This window comes from Strongyloides ratti (assembly GCF_001040885.1).
Source record: "Strongyloides ratti genome assembly S_ratti_ED321, chromosome : 1".
Classification (NCBI taxonomy): Eukaryota; Metazoa; Nematoda; class Chromadorea; order Rhabditida; family Strongyloididae; genus Strongyloides; species Strongyloides ratti.
The window spans coordinates 9658277-9681071 of NC_037307.1; the positions used below are offsets into that span (position 1 = coordinate 9658277).

Genomic DNA, 22795 nt, shown 5'->3' on the forward strand with positions numbered 1-22795 from the left:
CTTTAAGAGATGTCTGTCTTTACTGATTTTCAGAAATATTTTTAAATCTCTTGAGAAGAAATTTGATTTGGTAAGTAGTTCTGCCATTTGTTTATTTCTATCACTTTTGTACTCTGTTATACTTTTTGACGATAATTTTCAACAGGATAACATACAATCATTATTATTTCCAAACATTGACAAAATATTTTGTTATTAAACTGATTAAAAATACTTTATCTTATATTTTTAAAACTACATGACATGTGACAAGATGTAAAATTTTTTCTAGAGAATAATATCTTATAAAAGAATAGTTATTAAGAAAATTGCACTTATCATATTTAAAAAGATTAGTATTTATATGATTAAAGTTTAAAAATTATATTTTTTTTTAAATATTATAATAAAAATATATTTTATAACTTTTGAAGGTAATTTTTTAAACTAGAAGTTTTGTATTAATGATATTATAATTATTTATTGTAGTAATTGTTAATGTAATTTTCATATGCGTATGTTTATGAAGTACACATTAATATAGTACTAATTTTTTTTTTTTATAATTCAATAGTAGTAATTATAAGAAATTATTTTAATTTTTCTTTACGATTGATTAATATTTTTTAAAATCTTTATTTAAAAAAATATGTTTATTGTTTGAGGTTTATCAAAGGAGAAAATTTCGTTAAATTAGTCTTATTATAAAGGTGGTATGTAATATTTTGTTAATTGTCATACACACGATTATTTTTTTCTTATACCAACAACTTTCCGTTATAAAAATATATATAGATATCTATCTTGTCATCCGTCTCTTCATATTATTTTTTTTTATGAACGTTGATTACTTTTACTATCATTTGACATACCGTTAAAATTATAAAAATAAAAAAATTTATTTTTGATTAAAACTTTACAATAAAAATTTTAAATTTATAGATTAATTTTTTTTTAAGAAAAATTAAATATTATGTCAGGAACTAGGCAACATGCAATGAAACCGAAGTGCCTAAATTTTAGTGATGAATGGCCAAAGATTGAAAAGACAGTTGTTAAAATTTTAACTTTTCAACCAATCGACAAAATGACGTGGGATTATAATTTCACTGAAATTTACCATCTTTGTATATGTGTACCCAATACACATGAGAAACATTTATTTGAAAGTGTTAAACTTTGTGTACTAAAACATGTAGAAACATTAAGAGAACATTTGGCCTTGTGTAACGGTGATGTACTTATTAGTAAATATGTTAAACTATGGGAGCAATATTATGAAGCTTCTAAAATATTGCATACACTTTTTTAGTATGTTTGTATTTTGTATTTTCAATCTAATTTTTATTTATAGTTATCTTAATAGACTATTAGAAAAACAATATGGATCAGTTCAAAATAAAAATAAATCATTAAATCGAGTTACTGAAAAAGTACCTTGTTCCATTGGTGGTCTTGTTTTAGGAATTTGGAAACAAGAAATGGTTTTAAAAATTTGTGATCCTCTATACTTTGCAATTTTTGAGGTTATAAATAAACATCGTGAAGGTTATAAATGTGATTCTATTGAAGAGGTTCATGCAGCAATAAATTCTTTTGTTCTCTTAGATAAATATGAAATACCAAAATTAAGTAAAAATGTAGATATAATGTCAGGTGACTCTTGTGAAAATGTATATACATTCTATTCTCAATCTTTTGAATTATCTTATCTAGAAAAAACTAGGGCTTATTGTAATCAGATATTAGCTAACAAATTTGCAGGACTTCCAATACGTGAATATATGGAAAAAATATTAAATGAAATAGAAAATGAAAGAAAACGTGCAAGGTTATTTTTAGATTCATCAAGTGAAAAGAAAGTTCATGAGGTATGTTTAAGATTAATGGTTAATCAACATAAAAAACAATTTGATGATGCTACTAGTGAAATATTGTATGAAGAAGATGAAAAATATCTTAAGATTGTTTTTAATATTCTTGAACCATTAAAACCTGATGGATTATCTATACTTATTAAAGAGTTTCATAAAAAAGCTATTGATGATGGTACTGAAAATATTTGGAAAAATGAAAGTTCAAATGCACCACAAACATTTGTTGATAATGTAATTGTAATTTTTAACAAATATAATAATCTAGTTAAAAATGTTTTTAATGGAGCTGGAGAATTTACTAAAAGTCTTGATAATGCTATGCATTATATTGTTAATTATAAGGAAAATCCTAAAATTATATCAAGAGCAAGTGAAAAAACAGCTAAGTACGTTGATAGTCTTTTAAAAAGGGCTAAAAATGTTGATGAAAAAGAAGTTGATAATAATTTGTCTAAAGCTATTATAATATTTAAATATCTTGAAGATAAGGATAGTTTTCAAAAATTTTATTCTAAAATGCTCGCTAATCGACTAATTCATAACTTATCAACTAATCATGAGTATGAAGAATTAATGGTTTCAAAATTAAAAGAAGCATGTGGTTATGAATTTACTAACAAACTTTGTCGAATGTTTTCTGATATTAATATTAGTAAAGAGTTGTGTAATGGTTACCTTAATTCTATTTACTATAAATCATTCACAAATGTTTCTATAAACTTTAATGTTCTCCAAGCATGTGCTTGGCCATATCATATTAATGGAATAAATGGTACTTCTAATAATACAAATGATGACAAGCCAGTGGTTTCACTACCACCAGCAATTGTTTCAAAATATATTGGTGATAGTATTAATAATTTTGAATCATACTATCATACTAAACATAATGGAAGAAAACTTTGTTGGCTTTATCATATGTTTACAGTTGATATCAAAAGTCAAACTGATTTTAAAAGTTACCTCATTACAATGAATGTTACGCAAGCATCAATATGGTTAACATTTGAAGGTATAGATCAATTAACAGTTCAAGAATTGTGCCAAAAAACATCACTACCACATGATATTGTGACAAAAAACTTAAGAATATTCGTTGAACATTCATTACTTTTATGTAATGATCCAGCATTTTCATTGTCTTCAAATGTAATATATAATTCAAAATATCAAGGGAAACGTATGAAATTCCGCCTTCCACAACCACAAAATCAAAAGGTTGTTGAAAGAGAAGTTGAACAAGTTACACAAGAATTATTACATGATCGCAAATATTACATTGAATGCGTCATCGTTAGAATAATGAAATCAAGAAAAGTTATAAAACATAATGATCTTGTTAGTGAAATAATATCACAAACAAGATCACGGTTTGTTCCTGATATGGCTTTTATAAAAAGAAATATTGAATCATTGATAGATAAGATGTATCTTAAAAGAGCAGATACAAAAGATGAATATCATTATTTGGCTTAACATATACTTTCGTATATTATTTATTTGTTTTTTTTTATTTTTTAATACTCAATATTATAACAAAAAGAATTAAGATATCCTAAATAAATATATATAGGCGAGGAATAAGTTGTTGAATTTTTTTTATTTTTAATAAACTTTTTTTCTAAGGAAAAAAATACAGTATTAATGAAAAAATTAAGGAGCTAAAAATGAAAGTGTGATGTTAGATAAAAAAAAATTTTAAAAAACAATAATTTTTTTTTAAAAAATTCACCTGTAAATAAAATTGAAAAAACTTCCTTCCTGAATTCATATAAAGACAATGGAATAAAAATAGGATTTTGTCCTTACTGATGCTTTAAAGTGTAAAAATTCATTCATCTATTAAGATTCAGATTAATTACAGGAAGTTCAATAAAAAAAATGGACTTCGAAACTGAAAAGTACAATGTTTATAATATTATTTCATATATTTTTGTATTTATTAAAACTTTTTATTATAATATTTTTATTATGAATAAGTAATTGGTTTACGAACTGCAAAATATTTCTACATTTTATTATGCATTATATTGAAATTTTGTTTCTTATTTTCTATTACATTATTATATATTACCATTCTTCTGGTAATGATTCCCAATCATAAGGATCTTCTGGTGTATTTTGTATTACTTTAGCTGCTTCTTCCATAATACTATTAATATATGCAAAGTCAACACTATGAACATAATCCAATTTATCTATGTATGATAAAACTTTTTCAAATTCAGCTTTACATGGAAAATCACCAATAAGACGTTGTAAATTTTCTGGTTTTCTTGAATCTTCTTTTGATATTCTTATTAAATTCATATCACCAATTTTTTTCCATGGTAAACCTCTTTTATTAACTAAATCTTCTAACATATAAAACCATGATTCTGCATCATCCTTACGACTATATTCATTACCTTGGTGAAGGCGTATTGGAGCAAATTTTAATGTACCTTTAAAATTTACCTGTCTTCTTGGTCTTTTTATTTCTCCTTTATCATTTAAAAATTTTCTAGCCATTCCAAAATCTAATAAATAAATATTTCTTCTTTTATCTAATGTTCCAACACAGAAATTTCCTGGTTTTAAATCTCTATGTATAAAGCCTAAAGCATGAAATGCACTTATAGCATCAGCACATTGCATCATTGTTCTTATTCCACAACCAAGTGTAAAAACTTTTCCCAATTTATCTTTAATATCTGCTAATGACTTACCAACTAATTCCATTACAACAAAATAATATGTTGATGTTTTACCTTTATCAACAATTTCTGTAAAATGTTCACTTTTTTCAGATTTTTTAAGATTTTCAAGTATACTAACTTCCATCTGAAGTTTAGGATCTTTTCTTTTTGCTGTTTTTTTTTCAACTTTTAAAGCATATTTTACATTTTCTTTTGAGGAAGATGATACAAGAAAAACAGCACCAAATCCACCTTCACCAAGTAATTTTATAATTTTGTAATTACTAGATTGTGAAGTTATAACTGAATTATTAGCAAGTCCTAACGACTTAGCAATATCATCCTCATCACAGTACTGCATTTGTTTTATTAATATGATAAAAAAAAATAAAAAAATGTACTTATTTAAAGATAGGCGTAAAAATGTACATTCTTTAATTATATATAAAATATTTTAAAAGAAATTTGAATTATTATAATTTTATATACGTTTTTTTTAAAAAAAATACATTTTTAGTTTTATTATCCTGTTGATATGCATAATTTAAAAGATTATAAAAAGATAAATACATTTATTTTATAAACATATTTTTTGTATAAAATACAGAATTTTTTATTTTTTTTTTATTAATAACAATTGGATTTTTTTTAATTTTTTTATTTTTAGAATAAATCATTTTTTATTTTCAAAAAATTTATAAAAAAAAATAATGTCTGATAATGAAGAATTGGTTCAATCTTCAAAGTATACATATCAAAAATGTATGTTTATATTAATATTTTTTTTTACAATAAGTTAAAATATAATTAATTTTTTATTTAGATGTAAATGTTTTAAGTGATTCATCAGGTTTAGAAAAATATTATGAAATATATATTACAATAATATCATCACTATCAATAATAGTTAATATAACTATTTTATTTATATTGGGAATAAATCATTTAGCATCATTAAAAAATAGTTATAAAATTATATATAATATATCTTTTACAAATTTTATTTTATCAACAATTAATATAATAACTAAAGTTAATGGTTATTGTATTAAAAATTATATTTTTATTTTTTGTGGAAAATCTTTATCATATATAACTTATAGTATTATATTGATATCATTTATTCCATGGCTTTTTTGTATGGGATATCAATCATTTTCTAGTAATATTATGATATTTATAAAATATTATGAAATAACTAGAACAAAATATTTATTAAATTATCAATATATTTCTATTCATTTTTTATCATGTATATTATGGATTATATTGTCATTTGGTTTATCATTTTCTTATTCTCGATTAAAACCTTATGAATTATTAGATTTTAAAAAAATGATATCAACAGACATATATTATGATCTTAATTATAATACCTACCCATTCTTTATTATATATGATTTTAAAAACAATATTTTTTTAGTTTTTGGTCTTATTTCATTATTTATTTTATTAAGTTCCTTAATAGGTGGAATGATTATTTTGAGAAAAATTTTTAAAATTTTTAAAAACAAAGATAATACCTCATCGTACTTTTATATTAAAAATGAAAAAAATATAAATTGGTTTTTGTTGTATTACCAACTATCTTTTATTCTATTTTTATGGTTACCATTATTTTTGTATATTATTATGATGCTAACTAATAATCAAAATCATTATTTTGGTATTTTATTTTTTGGTATTATTCATACATTACCATTAATTCAAGGTATTGAAATATTAATGATAATTGAAATTGTTAGAAATACAGTAATTCCATTTATAAAAATGTTTAGAAGGTAAACAATAGTAATTTTAAAAAAAAAATTATATATTTTAAATATGGATAAAAAAAAATGTAAGTTAAAATATATAATAATCTTAAAGTATTTTTTAATTAAATTTTTAAAAATATTGTTTTAATTAAAAACTAAATTATAATAAAATATTTTTTTATAGAAAAATATTTTAAATAAAAAATGAAACCTTTTTTACAAACTTTGGTATTTTTTTAATTTTTTGATATCATTGAAACATTTTTATATTTATTAAAAATAATGAAGTAAAACTTTTCAAAGTGAGAAATTTTTTTTGTTATTCATGGTTAATAAAAATGATAATTTAAGGATGTGGAAAAAGATATATTTTATACATCCATAAAATTCCATAGGGAAGGTATCAAAAATAAAATGATATATAATTATTCTTTAAAATGAAGTTTTGGTTTTTTTTTTTGCAGATTAGGTGGTAAAGTTAACAAACCAGTCTGCCAGTTTCACATTTGCAGATGCTAACTTGAATGTATTCTAGGAAATGTTAGAGAAAACATTTATTCAAGTGAAATATTATTTTAGATATTAAATAAAAAGAATATTTGAAATTTTCATTGGATAAAATGGTTAAATATGACTTTTATGCTATAATAAAAAAGATAAGAAATTTCAAGATGCATTTATTTTATTATAATGAATGTTAATATTTTTTTAAAAGTTATCATTAAATATATTGTAATTGAAATTCTTTTAAAATCTTTTTTTTTTGACTCATTATTAAAAGATAAAACTTTTTAAATTAAAATTGTTAATTCTGATAAACATTAAATGTAAAATAATATAATGAAATTATGAATTATTAAATATAAAAAACAAAAAGTATTATCAATTTGTGATATTTTATAAAGTTACCTTATTACATATTTATACTTAATATGTATATATTATCTTATTAATTAACAGGATATCATTAACCATTTGCTAGAAAGAATCAAACTATTATATATTTAAAGGAAACCTTATCAATAATAATGTTAATAATTTTTACCCTATTTAAAAGTAAACGTGTTTTGTTGAAAGTTTATCAAATTATTAAACTAAATGATGTGAATGATGTAATGAATAAATTATTATTAGTACGTGAACTTGACAAAGAATAATAATTATATATTTTAAAAATAATTCTTAATTATTTTGTAATTTTTATTATATGAAATAATACTTTTTAAATGCTTCAATAAATTTTTAAATGAATCATGTATGGTTTTAATTAAGCATTTTTTTTTAACAACAATTATTAATTATTTTATTAAACCACTGTTAATTATTACTGAAAAAAATGTTTTTCTTTAATATATAAATGAAAATAATAATCTTTTTCCATTAAAATTATTTTTCAAATACCAGAAATAATAAACAAAGAATTATCTCTATAATAATTTACTGTGACATTATTCATTAAAAATTTTATTGTTAATAAAAACCATATACTTTACAAATCAGTAAAAATAAAAATGTGACATAAAAGGCATTTTATGATAATAATATCAATATAAGATAAGATAATTATAAATGGTATCAAAAAATGTGAAGTAACATTAAAATAATTTTTATTTTTATAAAAGTATGAATAAAATAATTATTTTACTGTTTTTTGTGAAATGTTTTGTGTCAGGTAAAGATCCAGAAGTTGAAATGACACCTGTATGTTTAAATTTTCATTGAAAAAAAAAATGATTATATTTAAGATAGAAATGATTGAGTATTGGGGATATGAGGGTCAAGATATAGAAGTAGTTACAGAAGATGGATATATATTACATATGCATAGAATTCCACAAGGAAAAAATTTTTCTAAAAATCAAAAAAGACCTGTAGTATTTATGCAACATGGACTTCTTAGTGCATCAACTGATTGGATAACAAATTTACCAAATGAGTCTGCTGGTTTCATGTTTGCAGATGCTGGTTTTGATGTTTATCTAGGAAATGTTAGAGGAAATACCTACTCTACTGGACATGTTTCTTTAGATACTAAATCAAAAGAATATTGGAAATTTTCATGGGATGAGATGGTTAAATATGATTTAGATGCTATGATAAATAAGGCATTAGAAATTTCAGGACAAGATCATCTTTATTATATTGGACATTCACAAGGAACATTAATAATGTTTTCAAAATTATCTATTGATTCAACATTTAAAAATAAAGTAAGACAATTTCATGCATTAGCACCTGTAGGAACTGTTACTTATATAAAAGGTGCTTTAGAATTTTTAGCAAAATTATTATATCCAGAAATAGGTTTAGTGGAAGAGATACTTGGTGATAAAAATTTTATGCCAAATAATTGGCTTATCAAACTTGCTAATAAAGCAGTATGTGAAAAAGCTGTTATTGATGAGTTATGTGATAATATGTTATTTTTGATAGGTGGTCCAAATTCTAATCAAATGAATGTTTCTCGTGTACAAGTTTATATTGGTCATTCTCCATCTGATACCTCAATTCAAAATATGGTTCATTGGATGCAAATGGTACATACAGGAAGGCAAGAAATGTATGATTATAGAAATGAAGAAGAAAACCAAAAACATTATGGGCAAATTGAACCTCCTGTTTATGATATTACAAAAATTAATGGTGATACATATTTATACTGGGGTGACATTGATTGGTTAGGAGATCCTGAAGATATAAAAATGCATCTTTTACCTAATCTTGATCCCAAAATTTTAAAAGGAAATTATCAGTATAAAGATTTTAATCATTTAGATTTTATTTGGGGTCTTCGTGCAGCTCCAGAAATTTATAAAACTATTTTACAAAATATAATGGATGACATTAAACATAAATGAAAAATAATAGTAATTTGTAAATAAAAAGTATAAATTTATAAATAATTTAATTTTATTTCAAATTATGCATGAACAAAATATTATTTAATTATTGATATTTTAATGATAAATTTAATTATTATTAATATTTTGAGTGAAAAAAGTATAAGTAAAAAGTTTTAAAAAAAAATTATATTAAAAATTTGATATGCTATAAATATTTTTAAATATAATTTTTTAATAAAATGTACTATTATATTTTTAATCACTAGATATAGTTTTATTAATATAAAAAATTATTTTACTATATTTTAAAATATAACTTACCTTTTTTTAAAATTGCATATTTTATTCACGTAATTTTTATTGATGTGTAGTAAAAAATATATTATCAATAAAGTTTATGTTTTATATATTAAAAATGTTATTTATTGTAGATTAATCTTATTAAAAATACATTATCATATATAAATTAAAGAGTTTTTGAAAAAATTAACAGTTATATAAAATCATATTTACTTGTAAAATTTTTATTCACACTTTTTTATCTAAGAAATTAATAAATAATAAAAAAAAATGTGAATAAAATTTTTAATTACAAAATTTTATGATAAAATTTGAAAAAAAAAATATTTTAATATCATTTCTTTTTGTAGTTTACATTCATAAATAATAATGATTAAAAACAAAAGTGATACAAGAATAAGATATTTGTATGACAAAAATTCTAAAACCAACAAAAATAATTTAAATGTAAAGCATGACTATGAAAATTTAGCTAATTAATTAATTTTACTAATCTTTGACTTGTAAATAAAAATTAGATTATAATTTAATTATCCATATATTTATTAAATTCATTTTCTTGATATCAGTAATATCTTTTATTTATTTATTGACATGATAATATTTATCTATGTGAAACATAATTAAGCTTAAAAAATTTATATATAATTATCATTATACTATAAAAATTTTAAATGCATTTTCCATTTACCTATTTTTTTTTTAAATTAAAAATTATAATAAAAAAAATCTAAAGTAGTTAATTGTTAATATATGAACAACTATTTAATAAAAAAAAAACAAAATTTATAAGAATGAATAATAGATGCATGTTTACGCCAAAAGATTAATATATTCAAAACTTGCACTTTTATTTTTAATCTAGTTATAGTTAAAGAAAACTATAAATTAATTATTTTCTACATTAAATTTTAATCTGTTTTTTTTTATAATAAATCTATCTTTTTATTAAATTTATTCTTGAAAATTAATTCTAAATTCTAATTTACTTAAATGTTATTTTAAAGTTATTTTAAAATATACTTATTATTTTACTTCTTTAATTAAAAAAAAAGTTACAATGATTGCCTAAAATTTTTTATATTAAAAGTATAACTTTTTTTTATAACATAGTTTTTTAAAAAATTGAGTGATTTTTACACTTTCTAATTAATTAATAACTTCAATGTAACAAAAAGAAAAATTATATTTAATAGTAAATCTTAATTAACTTCTTATATAATTTATTTTTTTATATAATATTTTAACTTCATAATAATATTTTTTATAATATTTATATTTGTTTTAAAAAACTGAGAAATTAAAAAAAAATTATACAAATTTAAATTTTAAACTTTTTTTAAATTATAAAAAAAATATAAATAATAAAAGTTAACATATATTAACCTGTCCCAAATGAAATGTATATTTTTTGATGCGCTTCATTTGCAGCTGGCTTTAATTAATTACTATTTATGCTTTAATAAAGTTTAGTATTTGTTGGATTTCTATGAATCTTTTCTACAAAAAAAAAACATATAAAATATATTAAAAAAAAGTTTAACACATTTTTTTAAAAACTTTTTTAATAATGTTATTTAAATGCGATATTTAAATTATTTATCTTTATCAGTACATAAAAAGGACAATCACTGTTAAAACTATAAAACAAATTAATGATTTTTTCAATGAAAACTTTTAGATGCTTTTATTGTTTAAAAATGATTGAAAAATTTAAAGAAGCAAATAAAAATTTCGAAAAAAAGAAGTTAAAAAGCAATATTAAATCCGATTCATAATAGAGTTCTGGAAAAATTTTAGTAGTTTTTGAAGTTTTTAAATTTAGCATTTGTAGCTATTTTAAACACATTTGAAAAAAAAATTTAGCTAAATAGGTACCGAATAAATTGACTGTAAGCTCAAAAAAATTGTCTTTTTGAGGCTTTGTCTTCTTTTGAAAAATAAAAAAGATTTATTTTTAAATTGTAATATAACGTGCGATGAAAAATAAATTTTCTAGACAGTAGAATGTGCACTGAAAAATAGTTAGATAAGAAATACGCTTTAAAATAGTTTCTGAAACACCAATTAACTTCAAAAAAAACTTATGACTACTGTTTAATAGTTTTCCGAGAAACTTTTGCATTTTGAATTTACAAAAGTTGGTGAAACCATTGATTCTAAGTTTTATTGTGATTAATTTAAAAAATTGCATAAAAAAATTAAAAAAAAAGCTTCCTTTAGTCAATAAAAAAGAAGCCAATTTTTTTTTATCACAATGCACGTCTTTAAAAAATTTTTTAAAAAAAATGCATTTCATCTTCTACAAACTAATATTTGAGATTTACAATTAGTAAGATAGACAAGTTGAGTTAGTAAAAAAGTTTTAAAATGAATATTAATTTTATTTAAAACTTGTAACTTTTCTAAATAAATCATTTAGAAGTTAAAACAAAAAAAAATTTATTTAATTTAAATACTTTTAATGTTCATTTTTAATATTCCAAAATAACAAGTAAAGTTATATTTTTAAAAATAATTTTTTTTCCTTAATTTAGCATTAAAAATAAAAAAATTTTAATTCTTTAACTAACAATTAATTTTTTAAGATTATAAAAAAAATATAAACTTTTTTTAAAGAAAATAAAGATGTTTTTACAGTTATTTTAATTTGTCAATTTTTAGAATTTATATATTATTAAAAATTATGAACCTAAATTTGGTTCAGTTCATTAAAAATATTTTTAAATTCAAATATTTGTTTATAAATTAAATTGAAAAATTCCACATAAATTATACTTTTTATTGGCAGTTGAAAAAAAAAAAATAAAAACAGTATAGAATATATAACTAAAAATTGTACAAATCAACATTATGTAAATAAATAATGTTTTAGAATCATTTAAACTTTTACTAAATTTTTTATAACTTTTAATAGTTTATGCATCTTATTAAATAATTCAATACTATTAAGTATGTAATAGATAAGAATTTTTTAATACTATAAAAAAAAAATAAAAAAAAAACTGTTACTAAGAGTTTTTTAAATAAGATTTGTAACAATTTATTTTTAAGATGTCTATTATTAATTCATTTTTGTAGGAAAACTTTTAAAAGTAAGTTAATAACAAGGAAGTGAAATATTTAAAAGAAAAGTATTAAATAAACTTCATAAATTTTTAATAAATCTACATACTATTATCACCCCATATGGTTATTTATTACAACGAAAAGTTTATATGTTATATTTTTTTATTTTTATTATTTTATTATATATAACTAAAAATATATTTTCAATTGGTAAGTATTATGTTAAATGAATCAAATAAATAACATGATGAATACCTGTTTAATTTACATAATTATAAATTTATATTCTAAATACAAACTTATTTATTCTTATAACAACTTTTTTTAAATAAATCTTCTAACAAATTAGCTTAAAAAACAACTTTAAGGAAGTAAACTTTTCAACTTATAGTTTATTTATTCATTAAAGTTGCTTAAAATATTTGTATCTTAAAATTATTTTTGTTAATAAGGTTAGACTGAAAAATTTAAAATAATTCTTATAAATAAAAAAAAAAATGTGCACTTTTCTTATAATATATTACTGTAGTTACTTTATAATAAACTAAAAATATAAATTATTTTCACAACAAGTTTTTTTTTAAAATTTTGTTTTCTGAGAGAATGATTGTATTGTATCTTATCATTTTTCTGTTTTTTGCAGATAAATTAATTTTTTTTCCCTAAAATACTACCATTTTAAATAATAATTTTATCAGTTTGTAGTTACATAAATTTTTATTAAAAAATTAATAAACATTTTTTTTAAATATTTGTTCTTTTAATGTTGAATATTATTTGATAAGGATGCATTAACTTAAAAAATTTAATATAATTTAGTTATAGATAAAATCTGTTTGTTTATTTAAATAAATAAAAAAAAAATTTAAAGTAAATACTTTTATTAGATAAAATATAATTTTTTTACTTTATACTTTTTAAAAATATTTCATATTCTAATTTTCTTTTTTTACATTTTAGTATGTTTAAAATTATCTTTTAAGTATTTAATTTTTTACTTCCAGTTAAATAAAAGTATTACTAATAATTAAAGATTGTATTTATACTCTTAAAAGTATATATATATATATATATTTTTTTTCTTATAAAATTTGTAATGAATTCTATTATTGGAGATTTTAAACCAAAGTTACACACTGCTGTTGTTGAACAATTTATTGATAATGACAGAAAAATAATGATGAGATCAAAGTTTAATTATTTTAGAAAATTTGATATGGAAGATTCATTGAATAAATTGTTTATATTTATTTTGGTAAATTTTATTGTTAAAACATAAAAGATTATTTTAAAAACAAAGTTTATTTATTAAATATTTTTTTTTTTATAAATATATAAATTTTAGGAAACTGATCAAGAAAATGATATTGAGCTGTATTTTAAAAATTATGATATAAACAATTTACATAGTCTTACAATTATTACAATAAATGAAACAAATATTTTTAATATTTTAAATAAATGTTTTACCTATGGAACAAAAATAAAAAATTTAATATTTGATATAAACAAATGCCCAACATTCAATGAATTTTTTGAATTTTTATCTAAAATGACATCTGTAGAAAATATTGATATGATCAATTTATGTTTTATGAATGAAAAAATATCTTCAAATATATCTTTTCCAGATTATAAAACATTAAAAAAATTAAGTATTAGAGAATGCCAATGTACACATTTTGTTAATAAAAAAATGTTATGTAATATTATTAACAATAACAAAAATCTTAATGAAATTAATATTAATTCATATGGTATTAGTTTTGAAATTGATTTTATTAAATTTATTAAAAAAAAACAAATGATTCATAATTATAAATATCTTGGCCAATGTGATAAAAGAGTTATAACTATTAATTTTGAGTATACTGAAAATCTTTCTCCAATCTGGAATTTTAATTTACTTTTTTTTGGTTGGATATATCATCATGATTGTATATTTACTAATTATAATTATACACAATGTACAGCATTGAAAAAATGTTTAAAATGTAATAAAATTAAGAAAATTAAAGTTGGTTATAGAAAAGTTGAAAAAAGTAACTCAATATGTAATGGAAATTTTTAAATTAATAAAAAACATTTTTTTTATATATATATATCAAAACTACAAAATAAATATATTTTTTTTAATTTACCTAAATATTTTTATACCTACATTTTTTTTTCAAAATGATCATTAGATAAATCATTTTTTTAAAGTTATCAAAATTAAAAAACTATATGTCATAATGAATTTAATCTTTTAAATTACACAACTATTATAAATGTAAATATTGTGATAAAATAATTGTATTTAGATGAAAAAATTTTTATTCATATAAAATATAATTTAAAGTAACATAACTATTAAACTTTTTAAGGTAAATATAATTTACTTTAATTTATGTTAATCGAACATATTGTTCTATATAATATACGCAATTTTTATTAAATTTAATTAAAATATTTTTTAGCTACAACAAATATTCAAATTAATAAAAAAAAATTATTAATATTTACTTTAAATCATAGTTTTTTAGTTTTTAATTTAATAATTATTGTAAATTGATTTTTTTTAGTTTCATTATTTAAATTGATTTTTTCAAATAATGAATTTTAAATTTAACAAAACATTTCCTTTTTTGGTACCATTTGGAGTATTACAAACATCAAAAGTCGTAAGTTTATATATATATATTTTCTAATCATAATAAATATTTTAGTTTTTTTCTATTACCTTATTTATAATCTTTATATGTATAGATAAATATATCAATGGAATAGAGATTATCAATACATTATTGTGTTTTTTTGGTATATTTTCCCTCCTATCTTTAACAGCACATATTTTTGGTCTTCAACATAATTTATCAGATAAAACAGATGTCTTTTGTTATATCCCTCTTGCCTTACTTGATTTTTTCATTGGTGTTTTAGCTGCATTCATTTATTCAATTGGTTTTATTTTATTTTTTATTTCACTCCCTGAACTTTATGAATATTCAACAAAACTTTTTTTTAAATATTTTTTTGGTGGTGTAAGTTTTATATATGTATATTTATTAGCTTGATTTATATTTTTAAGATTAATTGTTTACTTCTTATGATAACATATGGATTTTATTCATTTAAACTTTATTTAAAATCACCAAATCAAAAAACAATTGGAATTAAAAGTATTATTGTAGAAGGTAATGATATAAAATATATAAATTTATCAAATATTGAAACTATAAATATATTTTTAAATCCAATGTCAAATACGACATCAGATAGAATTTTTATCAAAACAGTTGATATACAAAATTAAAATTTTATCCATTATTCTAGTAAATTAAATTTTTTTTTAAAATATGAAGATATGTGAAATTTATTTTATTGAATTATTTAGAATATTTACATATATTATAATTTTATATAAAAATATAAAAAATAAATTTAAATTATTAAAATATAGTGTTGATATAAGACGAAAATAATTCAAACTAATATTTGAGTTAACTTTTTTTTCACTGATATAAATTTTTATTGACATTATAATTTGATTGGTATTTTTGTAAATATATTTACTATTTACATTAGATTTATTATATTATCATATTTTAACAAAAAAAATTATAAGAATAAAGAAATAATAAATTTTTACTAGTGTTATCAATTTTTACATTACAAAATTAAAAAAGTTTACCTTTACTTGAAAATTTGTTTTTCATAATAATAAAATTTTACAATTAATTATATTCAATTGATAATTAAAAAGAAATAAATAGATTATTTATGAAAAAATTAATACTAATAATATTTTTTTAAACTATTATATTTTCAATAAACTTAAGATCAAATATTTTACAAAATATTATTAAAACTAACTTTCTTTTATTATCATTTTTATTCTTTAAGTAAAAAAATGATTCTTTATGATTTGAACTTCGCCATCTACTAATTTTTTAAAATAAATATAAAAAAATTATTTTTTTTTTTTGCATATTAAAATATTATATGATAATTTTTAAAAATTATCATAAATTAATAAAAAAATTAAAGTTTGATGTCAATTTTTAAAATGAAAAATGAATCAAATTTAATGAAGAAAGGTTATTGATATTTGACTTGTATTAAATAATTTTTTTTTTTAAGTTACAAAGTGGGATTGGAAAGGAATCTCATCCTTCAAAATTTTATTAAAAAAAACAATTTTGAAAAAAGTTATAGGTATTTGAAAATGGCGGGGTTCAAATCGTAAAGTACCAAAAAAATTAGATACATTTTTCATTAACAAGAATGTATATTTTTATAATATTTATTAAATATAATATTGATCTACTGACTATACATATATACTATATCAAATATAAAATAAAAATTAAAATATTTTTCGGGGGAAATATAGTTTTTTTTTTTTTTTTAATAATGCATAACTGATAAAAAAAATAATATTTTTTTTATATTTATATAATAGCTTAAAATATACAAAAATTTTACTTTTATAATATATTTTATATTTATGACTGAATTATTACTTACCAAATGATAAGCTTTTTTTAATAATAACATTTAAATTTATATTTTTTTAATCTATATAAATATATATATATATTTAACTTATAATTAATTCATTAATTATATTTTATAAGAATAACTTTAAAAAAAAATGCATCGTTTTAAGTTATTTTATCTTGGTGTTTTAATTTGTTAAAAATTAATATTGACTTATTTTTTTATAGGATTATACATAACTTAAAGTATATGCCAAAATTTTAATACTCAATGTATAAATAAAATAATATGTTATACAATTATTTTATTATGTATTAAAAATGATTGAAATTTGGACAACTTTTCAGTGTATATATTTTTATAAAAATTTGTTAAAATAAGACTTATTTATATAGACATTATTGTTATTTCCTTTCTTCAACGATATATATTTTTGCTTATAATTATAATCAATTTATTTCTTTTTTATATCAAATTAAAATTTTAAGTGAGAATTATATTACTAGAATTTAAAAATTATCTAAAATTGCAAGGAAATATAATTTATTTTTTTTTTATAAATATTTATAATGAGGATATTAATATTTTCTAAGTATATCATATTAAAAAACTTTTATAAAAATTAAAATGATGTAATACCTATTCTATAATTGATTTTTAATTTTTTTAATAGTGTATTTGTTTCCCATAGAAACAAGAAATTATTACAAGGAAAATAATAAAATAAAATGTATCATATTATTTGTAAATAATTGTTTATTTATATATCTATTTATTTAATTAAAAAATTAATAAAATATAAATTTATAATAAAATAACTATTTGGTATATATTTTTTAATATTATATTTAATCTAGTTTAATTAATATATAACCCAATAATTTTTAAAAAAAGTCATGTATTCTAAAATAAGATCGTCAAATAAAAAACCTGTTTTTTTTTCCTGCCAAAATCACTTTTCATATGTATATTCAATTATTATGGTTAAAATTAGGAAAATTAACTAATTAATCAGTATTTAACTTTAGTTTAATATGATATTGTTAATATATCATGTGTAAACAATGAAAACAAAAGTTTTCTCTAACATTTATTATGTAAATAATAGTTTATAATTTTCAATTGTTATTTTTTTCATTTAATTTTAAACTATTCATATTAAAATTATTGCCTGATTTAAGTCTTAATTAAATAATAGAGTAATTATAAATATATTATAAAAATTTGTAAAAATATATTATATCTAAAATATATATTTTTGTTTTCAACATTATATTAAACTTAGAATTATTAATTTTTAAATTATTAAATTAATAAAAATATATATAAAAACAACGTTTTCTTTTTTTAAAAAATTAATTTCAAAAAATACTAGGTTGTTTTTCACATTTTTATTGGAGAAAAACAATTAGTTAATATATTCTAACAATAAAATAAATAAATAAAATTATTTAATATTTCAAACTTTTACATTTACATAAAATAAACTATAACCTTTACAATTTATATATATAAATATATATATATTTTTTAAATATTCTTCCAAGTAATAAATATTTTTATTTAAAAAAGGTATAAAAATGATATTAATATATTTTCCTGAACTTTTTTAATATAAATACATTTTAGTAAATTTAAATGACTCTTATAATGTTTATCTAAATATAAGATAATGTTAAATTAAAAAATTTTTATGCTTTTATAATGTATTAATATTTTAAAAATATTTCATAAAAGTGTAAAATAAATAAATATACATTTATTTTAATTTTATTTAGTTAGAAAAAAATATTGTACATATTTTTATATAACTTTTTTCATATATTTTATTGTAATTTTAAAATAGATAATAAAAATATTTCATATCCCATATAATATATAGTATAACTTTTTGAAATAATTTTGGTTTTTATAAAAAAAAAAATATTAAATACATAGAAATGTTTACACATTTGTTTAACATAACATGAATATTTGAATGACATAACGAAAATTCATGATATTTATAAATAATATTAATTTATTTCTATATATGTTGTTAATTTATGATTTTTATTTATTCATAAACTATTCCATTTTTTTTTTATAATTTATATAACTTAGCTAAATTAAATTCATTGTAAAAATTTAAAAACAACTATATTAAATTAAACTTTTTTTAAAATTTTTAAAAATATTTATATATATTTTTTTCACAATTTTTAAATAGAATATTTTTTTAATACTATAATTGTTCTTTATTTTATGTCACAATAATATACAAAGGCATATTGTTACATTTGGTGTCAATTCCATTTATTTTTCATATTAATTAAAATTCAGATAATTTAAATACTCACAATAAGTTAATTAATCAATTATTAAAATATTATAAAAGTATTCATTATTTAAACAATTATAAAACTTTTTTAAAATTCTAAAAAGTTTATAAATAATGTTAAAAATATTTTATATATTAACAAAAAAATTTTGACATATTTTCTGATTACATTTTTATAAAAATAAAAGACACTAACTTTACAAATAATGCTATATAAACTTTATAAAAATATTTAAAAGTTCATTTTTTCTTATCATTTCTATAACAGTATTTATATATAAAAATCAATTTTTTTCAATAATATTTTAACTAAACAATACATTATTAACTTTGTTTTTTAAAATTTCAGCATAAATTCATTTTATTTCTTTTATTAAATATGAATTTTGATTTACAAATGCATCCACTCCCTAATGAAATATTAATAGTTATCTTTTCAAAGTTAGATTGGAAAACAATACAAAGTTTAAGAAAAACATGCAAAACATTTTATACCATTATTGAAGGAAATCTTAAATATATAGAAAAACCAAAGATAAATGATTTATACATATATGAATTTATTGATAGTAATGATATGAAAAAGATGCACGCAAACTTTAGTTTTATAAAACAAGATTTTCTTAATGGCAATGAAGAAAAAAAAATTGGAAGATGTAATTTGGTTAGTTTAAATTTTATCATAACTAAAATAATCTTATCTTATTAAGACTGATACATCAATGAATAATTTAGAATATTTTATTAAAAGATTAAATTTAAAGACATTTGGTAATATTACAATAACTGTTCAAAGTGATACAAAATTTTTTGAAATTTTTAATATTTATTCAAATTCTGAAGTTTCTATAAAACATTTATGTATGAGTGTAAATAATCTTGAGGATAGTTTAAATTTTATTGAATTTATGAAAAAATTAAAAAATGTTGAAGTCATAGAATTGATAAATGTTTGTCTTGCAAAAGATTGTATCCCACTTGATTTTAACTTGCCAACAGTAAATAATTTATTATATTTTAGTGTTAAAGAATGTAAATGTACATCTTTTGTTAACAAAAATATGATTAAAAAATTACTTTACGGTAATCCAAATATGTACAAGATATCCCTTGATTCAACAAGACCAAATTGTGATGTTGAAATAATAGATGCTATCAAAGAAAAACAATATCTTAATCAAGATAATGAATGTAAGAATAAAGTATTTAATGTTTCATTTATCTGTCGTAAGCGTGTAGATCTTGAAGAAAAATTTTACAAATATTTTGATTCAAGTTCTTATAAATTACATAAAATTGGAATACTACCAGAAAGAGTAGTTTATATTGATGCTATTCTTCCATCTCATGATTATAACATTGCTCAACAAATAAGTATCACATTTGAACATCGTATTTTTTCAAAAAATCAAGAATGTAAATCATTAAAAAATTCTTCCTTAACGTAATTATCTACTTTTCTAAAAATTTATTCAATAATATTTTCAAAATATTATAAAATATTTTTAAAGTATTTTACTAAATAAAAATACTTTAAAACAACTATAATTTTGCAAGCCATGATAAAGCTTATACAATCTTTATTTTTTTGTTGAAAACAAATTACTAATAAATTTTTTCAATAATATCAAATGCACTTTTTTTTACATATGCTAATAACACAATATAAATTAATAAATAATTTGTAAAGAATTCAATTATTGAAAAATATGCAAAACAAACTATGTACAATATTTCACCATTATAACTAATAATATTTTTTATTTATAAATTTGATTATTTGAAAAAGGACGACTGAAATAATTTATCAAAATTTCATACATGAAAAATAGAAACATTACATTTACCAATTAAAATACATAAAATGGTTGAAAAAAAAGAATAATAATAACATTGCATTAAAAATCACATAAATTTAAAAATTAATTTATAATAAATTTAAAAAAAAGTTTAGATTCTTTTCGTCAAATTTTGTTAATTTAAAAAAAAAAATTATAAAATTAAAAAAAAAAATATTTCTTCTTCCTGTTATTAAAAAAACATTTTCTGCAATTAACATTAATGTCTTCAATTTTTTTTTTATATATTTTATAGAAACTTTTTTTTTTGGTTAATTTTTAAGCGTGCCTACGTGATTATGGATAAATATTGTTAAACAAATATTCAATTTTCCACAAAAGATAACTTTACAACTATTGTGGGGTAACGTCACTCACTGCTTACGCACAATCTATGGACATGAATCTAGGTTTCTGGTATCATCTTATCTTTTATTTATGTTTTTTTTGGTTTTTTTTTTAGTTGTTAATCATTTTCTAACATAAAAATGTTTTTGAATTCAATTTTTATAACTCACTTTTTAGTTTTAATTTATATGGAATTTTTTTTTTTCCTAACATATGATAACGTGCAAAAAACAAAATTTCATTTAGTTATAATTGTTAAAATATTTTAATTACATTTTTCATATTATAGCTGGTTATTATGATCTGCAACGCTTCAAATATTGTTAAAGCTACAAATGCTTTAAATTTTAATGCTATTCGTTGTTGCTCTAAAGGAGCTAACATCAAAACATTTGAAATTTATCGTTATAATCCCGACAAACCCGGTTCAAAACCTGAAGTTAAAGTTAGTTATTATTTTTACTTTACATATTGAAACTTTATTTTAGAAATATGACGTTGACCTTAATAAATGTGGACCTATGGTTTTAGATGCTCTTATTAAAATTAAGAATGAACAAGATCCATCACTTACCTTTAGACGTTCATGTCGTGAAGGAATTTGTGGTTCATGTGCTATGAATATTGGAGGTGCAAATACCCTTGCTTGTATTTGTAATATTGATAAAAATACTAGCAAGTCAACTAAAATTTATCCACTTCCTCATATGTATGTTGTAAAAGATTTGGTACCAGACATGAATCTTTTTTATGCTCAATATTCTTCAATCCAACCATGGATTCAAAGAAATACTCCAATAAAACTCGGTGATAAACAACTTTACCAATCTGTTGATGAACGTGAAAAACTTGATGGACTTTATGAGTGTATACTTTGTGCTTGTTGTTCAACATCATGCCCATCTTACTGGTGGAATTCTGATAAATATCTTGGACCAGCAGTTTTGATGCAAGCTTACAGATGGATCATTGATTCTCGTGACGATAAACATAATGAACGTTTAGATCGTATGCGTGATGCTTTCTCAGCATTCAAATGCCATACTATTTTAAACTGTACTAAAACTTGTCCAAAACATTTAAATCCAGCACAAGCTATTGGAGAAATCAAGAAATTGCTTACTGGTTTTGGAAAGAAGCCTGCTCCACATCCAGCTCCAGCTGATTTTTAATAAGAGGTATTTTAAAGGAGTTTGTAGGAAGATAAAATATAAATAAATATATTTTTTTTATAATTTTGTTTTTTCCTTTTTTTTATCAAGATAGTAGTAATTAACGGAAGTAAGATTAAATATTATACAAAA

General features: G+C 18.9%; 7 protein-coding genes across 7 annotated transcripts; 6 read left to right on the forward strand and 1 right to left on the reverse strand.

Annotated features, from left to right (window-relative positions):
* Positions 1-952: 952 nt before the first annotated feature.
* SRAE_1000299300 (Cullin 1a) lies at positions 953-3332 on the forward strand (the record flags this gene model as incomplete). The annotated part of the gene is made up of 2 exons (XM_024650133.1): positions 953-1290; positions 1334-3332. The coding sequence occupies 2 exons, from the start codon at positions 953-955 to the stop codon at positions 3330-3332; spliced, it is 2337 nt and encodes a 778-aa protein (XP_024503941.1).
* Positions 3333-3926: 594 nt separating this feature from the next.
* On the reverse strand, positions 3927-4895 carry SRAE_1000299400 (Protein kinase domain and Serine/threonine-/dual specificity protein kinase, catalytic domain and Protein kinase-like domain-containing protein; the record flags this gene model as incomplete). The annotated part of the gene is made up of 1 exon (XM_024650134.1): positions 3927-4895. The coding sequence occupies one exon, from the start codon at positions 4893-4895 to the stop codon at positions 3927-3929; it is 969 nt and encodes a 322-aa protein (XP_024503942.1).
* A 3019-nt stretch (positions 4896-7914) lies between these two features.
* SRAE_1000299500 (Lipase) lies at positions 7915-9149 on the forward strand (the record flags this gene model as incomplete). The annotated part of the gene is made up of 2 exons (XM_024650135.1): positions 7915-7992; positions 8037-9149. The coding sequence occupies 2 exons, from the start codon at positions 7915-7917 to the stop codon at positions 9147-9149; spliced, it is 1191 nt and encodes a 396-aa protein (XP_024503943.1).
* A 4450-nt stretch (positions 9150-13599) lies between these two features.
* On the forward strand, positions 13600-14574 carry SRAE_1000299600 (Hypothetical protein; the record flags this gene model as incomplete). The annotated part of the gene is made up of 2 exons (XM_024650136.1): positions 13600-13758; positions 13849-14574. 2 exons carry the CDS (start codon positions 13600-13602, stop codon positions 14572-14574), a joined length of 885 nt encoding a protein of 294 aa, XP_024503944.1.
* A 523-nt stretch (positions 14575-15097) lies between these two features.
* On the forward strand, positions 15098-19659 carry SRAE_1000299700 (Hypothetical protein; the record flags this gene model as incomplete). The annotated part of the gene is made up of 4 exons (XM_024650137.1): positions 15098-15166; positions 15212-15526; positions 15574-15679; positions 19655-19659. 4 exons carry the CDS (start codon positions 15098-15100, stop codon positions 19657-19659), a joined length of 495 nt encoding a protein of 164 aa, XP_024503945.1.
* A 25-nt stretch (positions 19660-19684) lies between these two features.
* Positions 19685-20753, forward strand: SRAE_1000299800 (F-box domain-containing protein; the record flags this gene model as incomplete). Its single annotated transcript, XM_024650138.1, has 3 exons — positions 19685-19969; positions 20016-20496; positions 20545-20753. 3 exons carry the CDS (start codon positions 19685-19687, stop codon positions 20751-20753), a joined length of 975 nt encoding a protein of 324 aa, XP_024503946.1.
* Positions 20754-21789: 1036 nt separating this feature from the next.
* Positions 21790-22663, forward strand: SRAE_1000299900 (Succinate dehydrogenase [ubiquinone] iron-sulfur subunit, mitochondrial; the record flags this gene model as incomplete). Its single annotated transcript, XM_024650139.1, has 2 exons — positions 21790-21936; positions 21980-22663. 2 exons carry the CDS (start codon positions 21790-21792, stop codon positions 22661-22663), a joined length of 831 nt encoding a protein of 276 aa, XP_024503947.1.
* Positions 22664-22795: the final 132 nt, after the last annotated feature.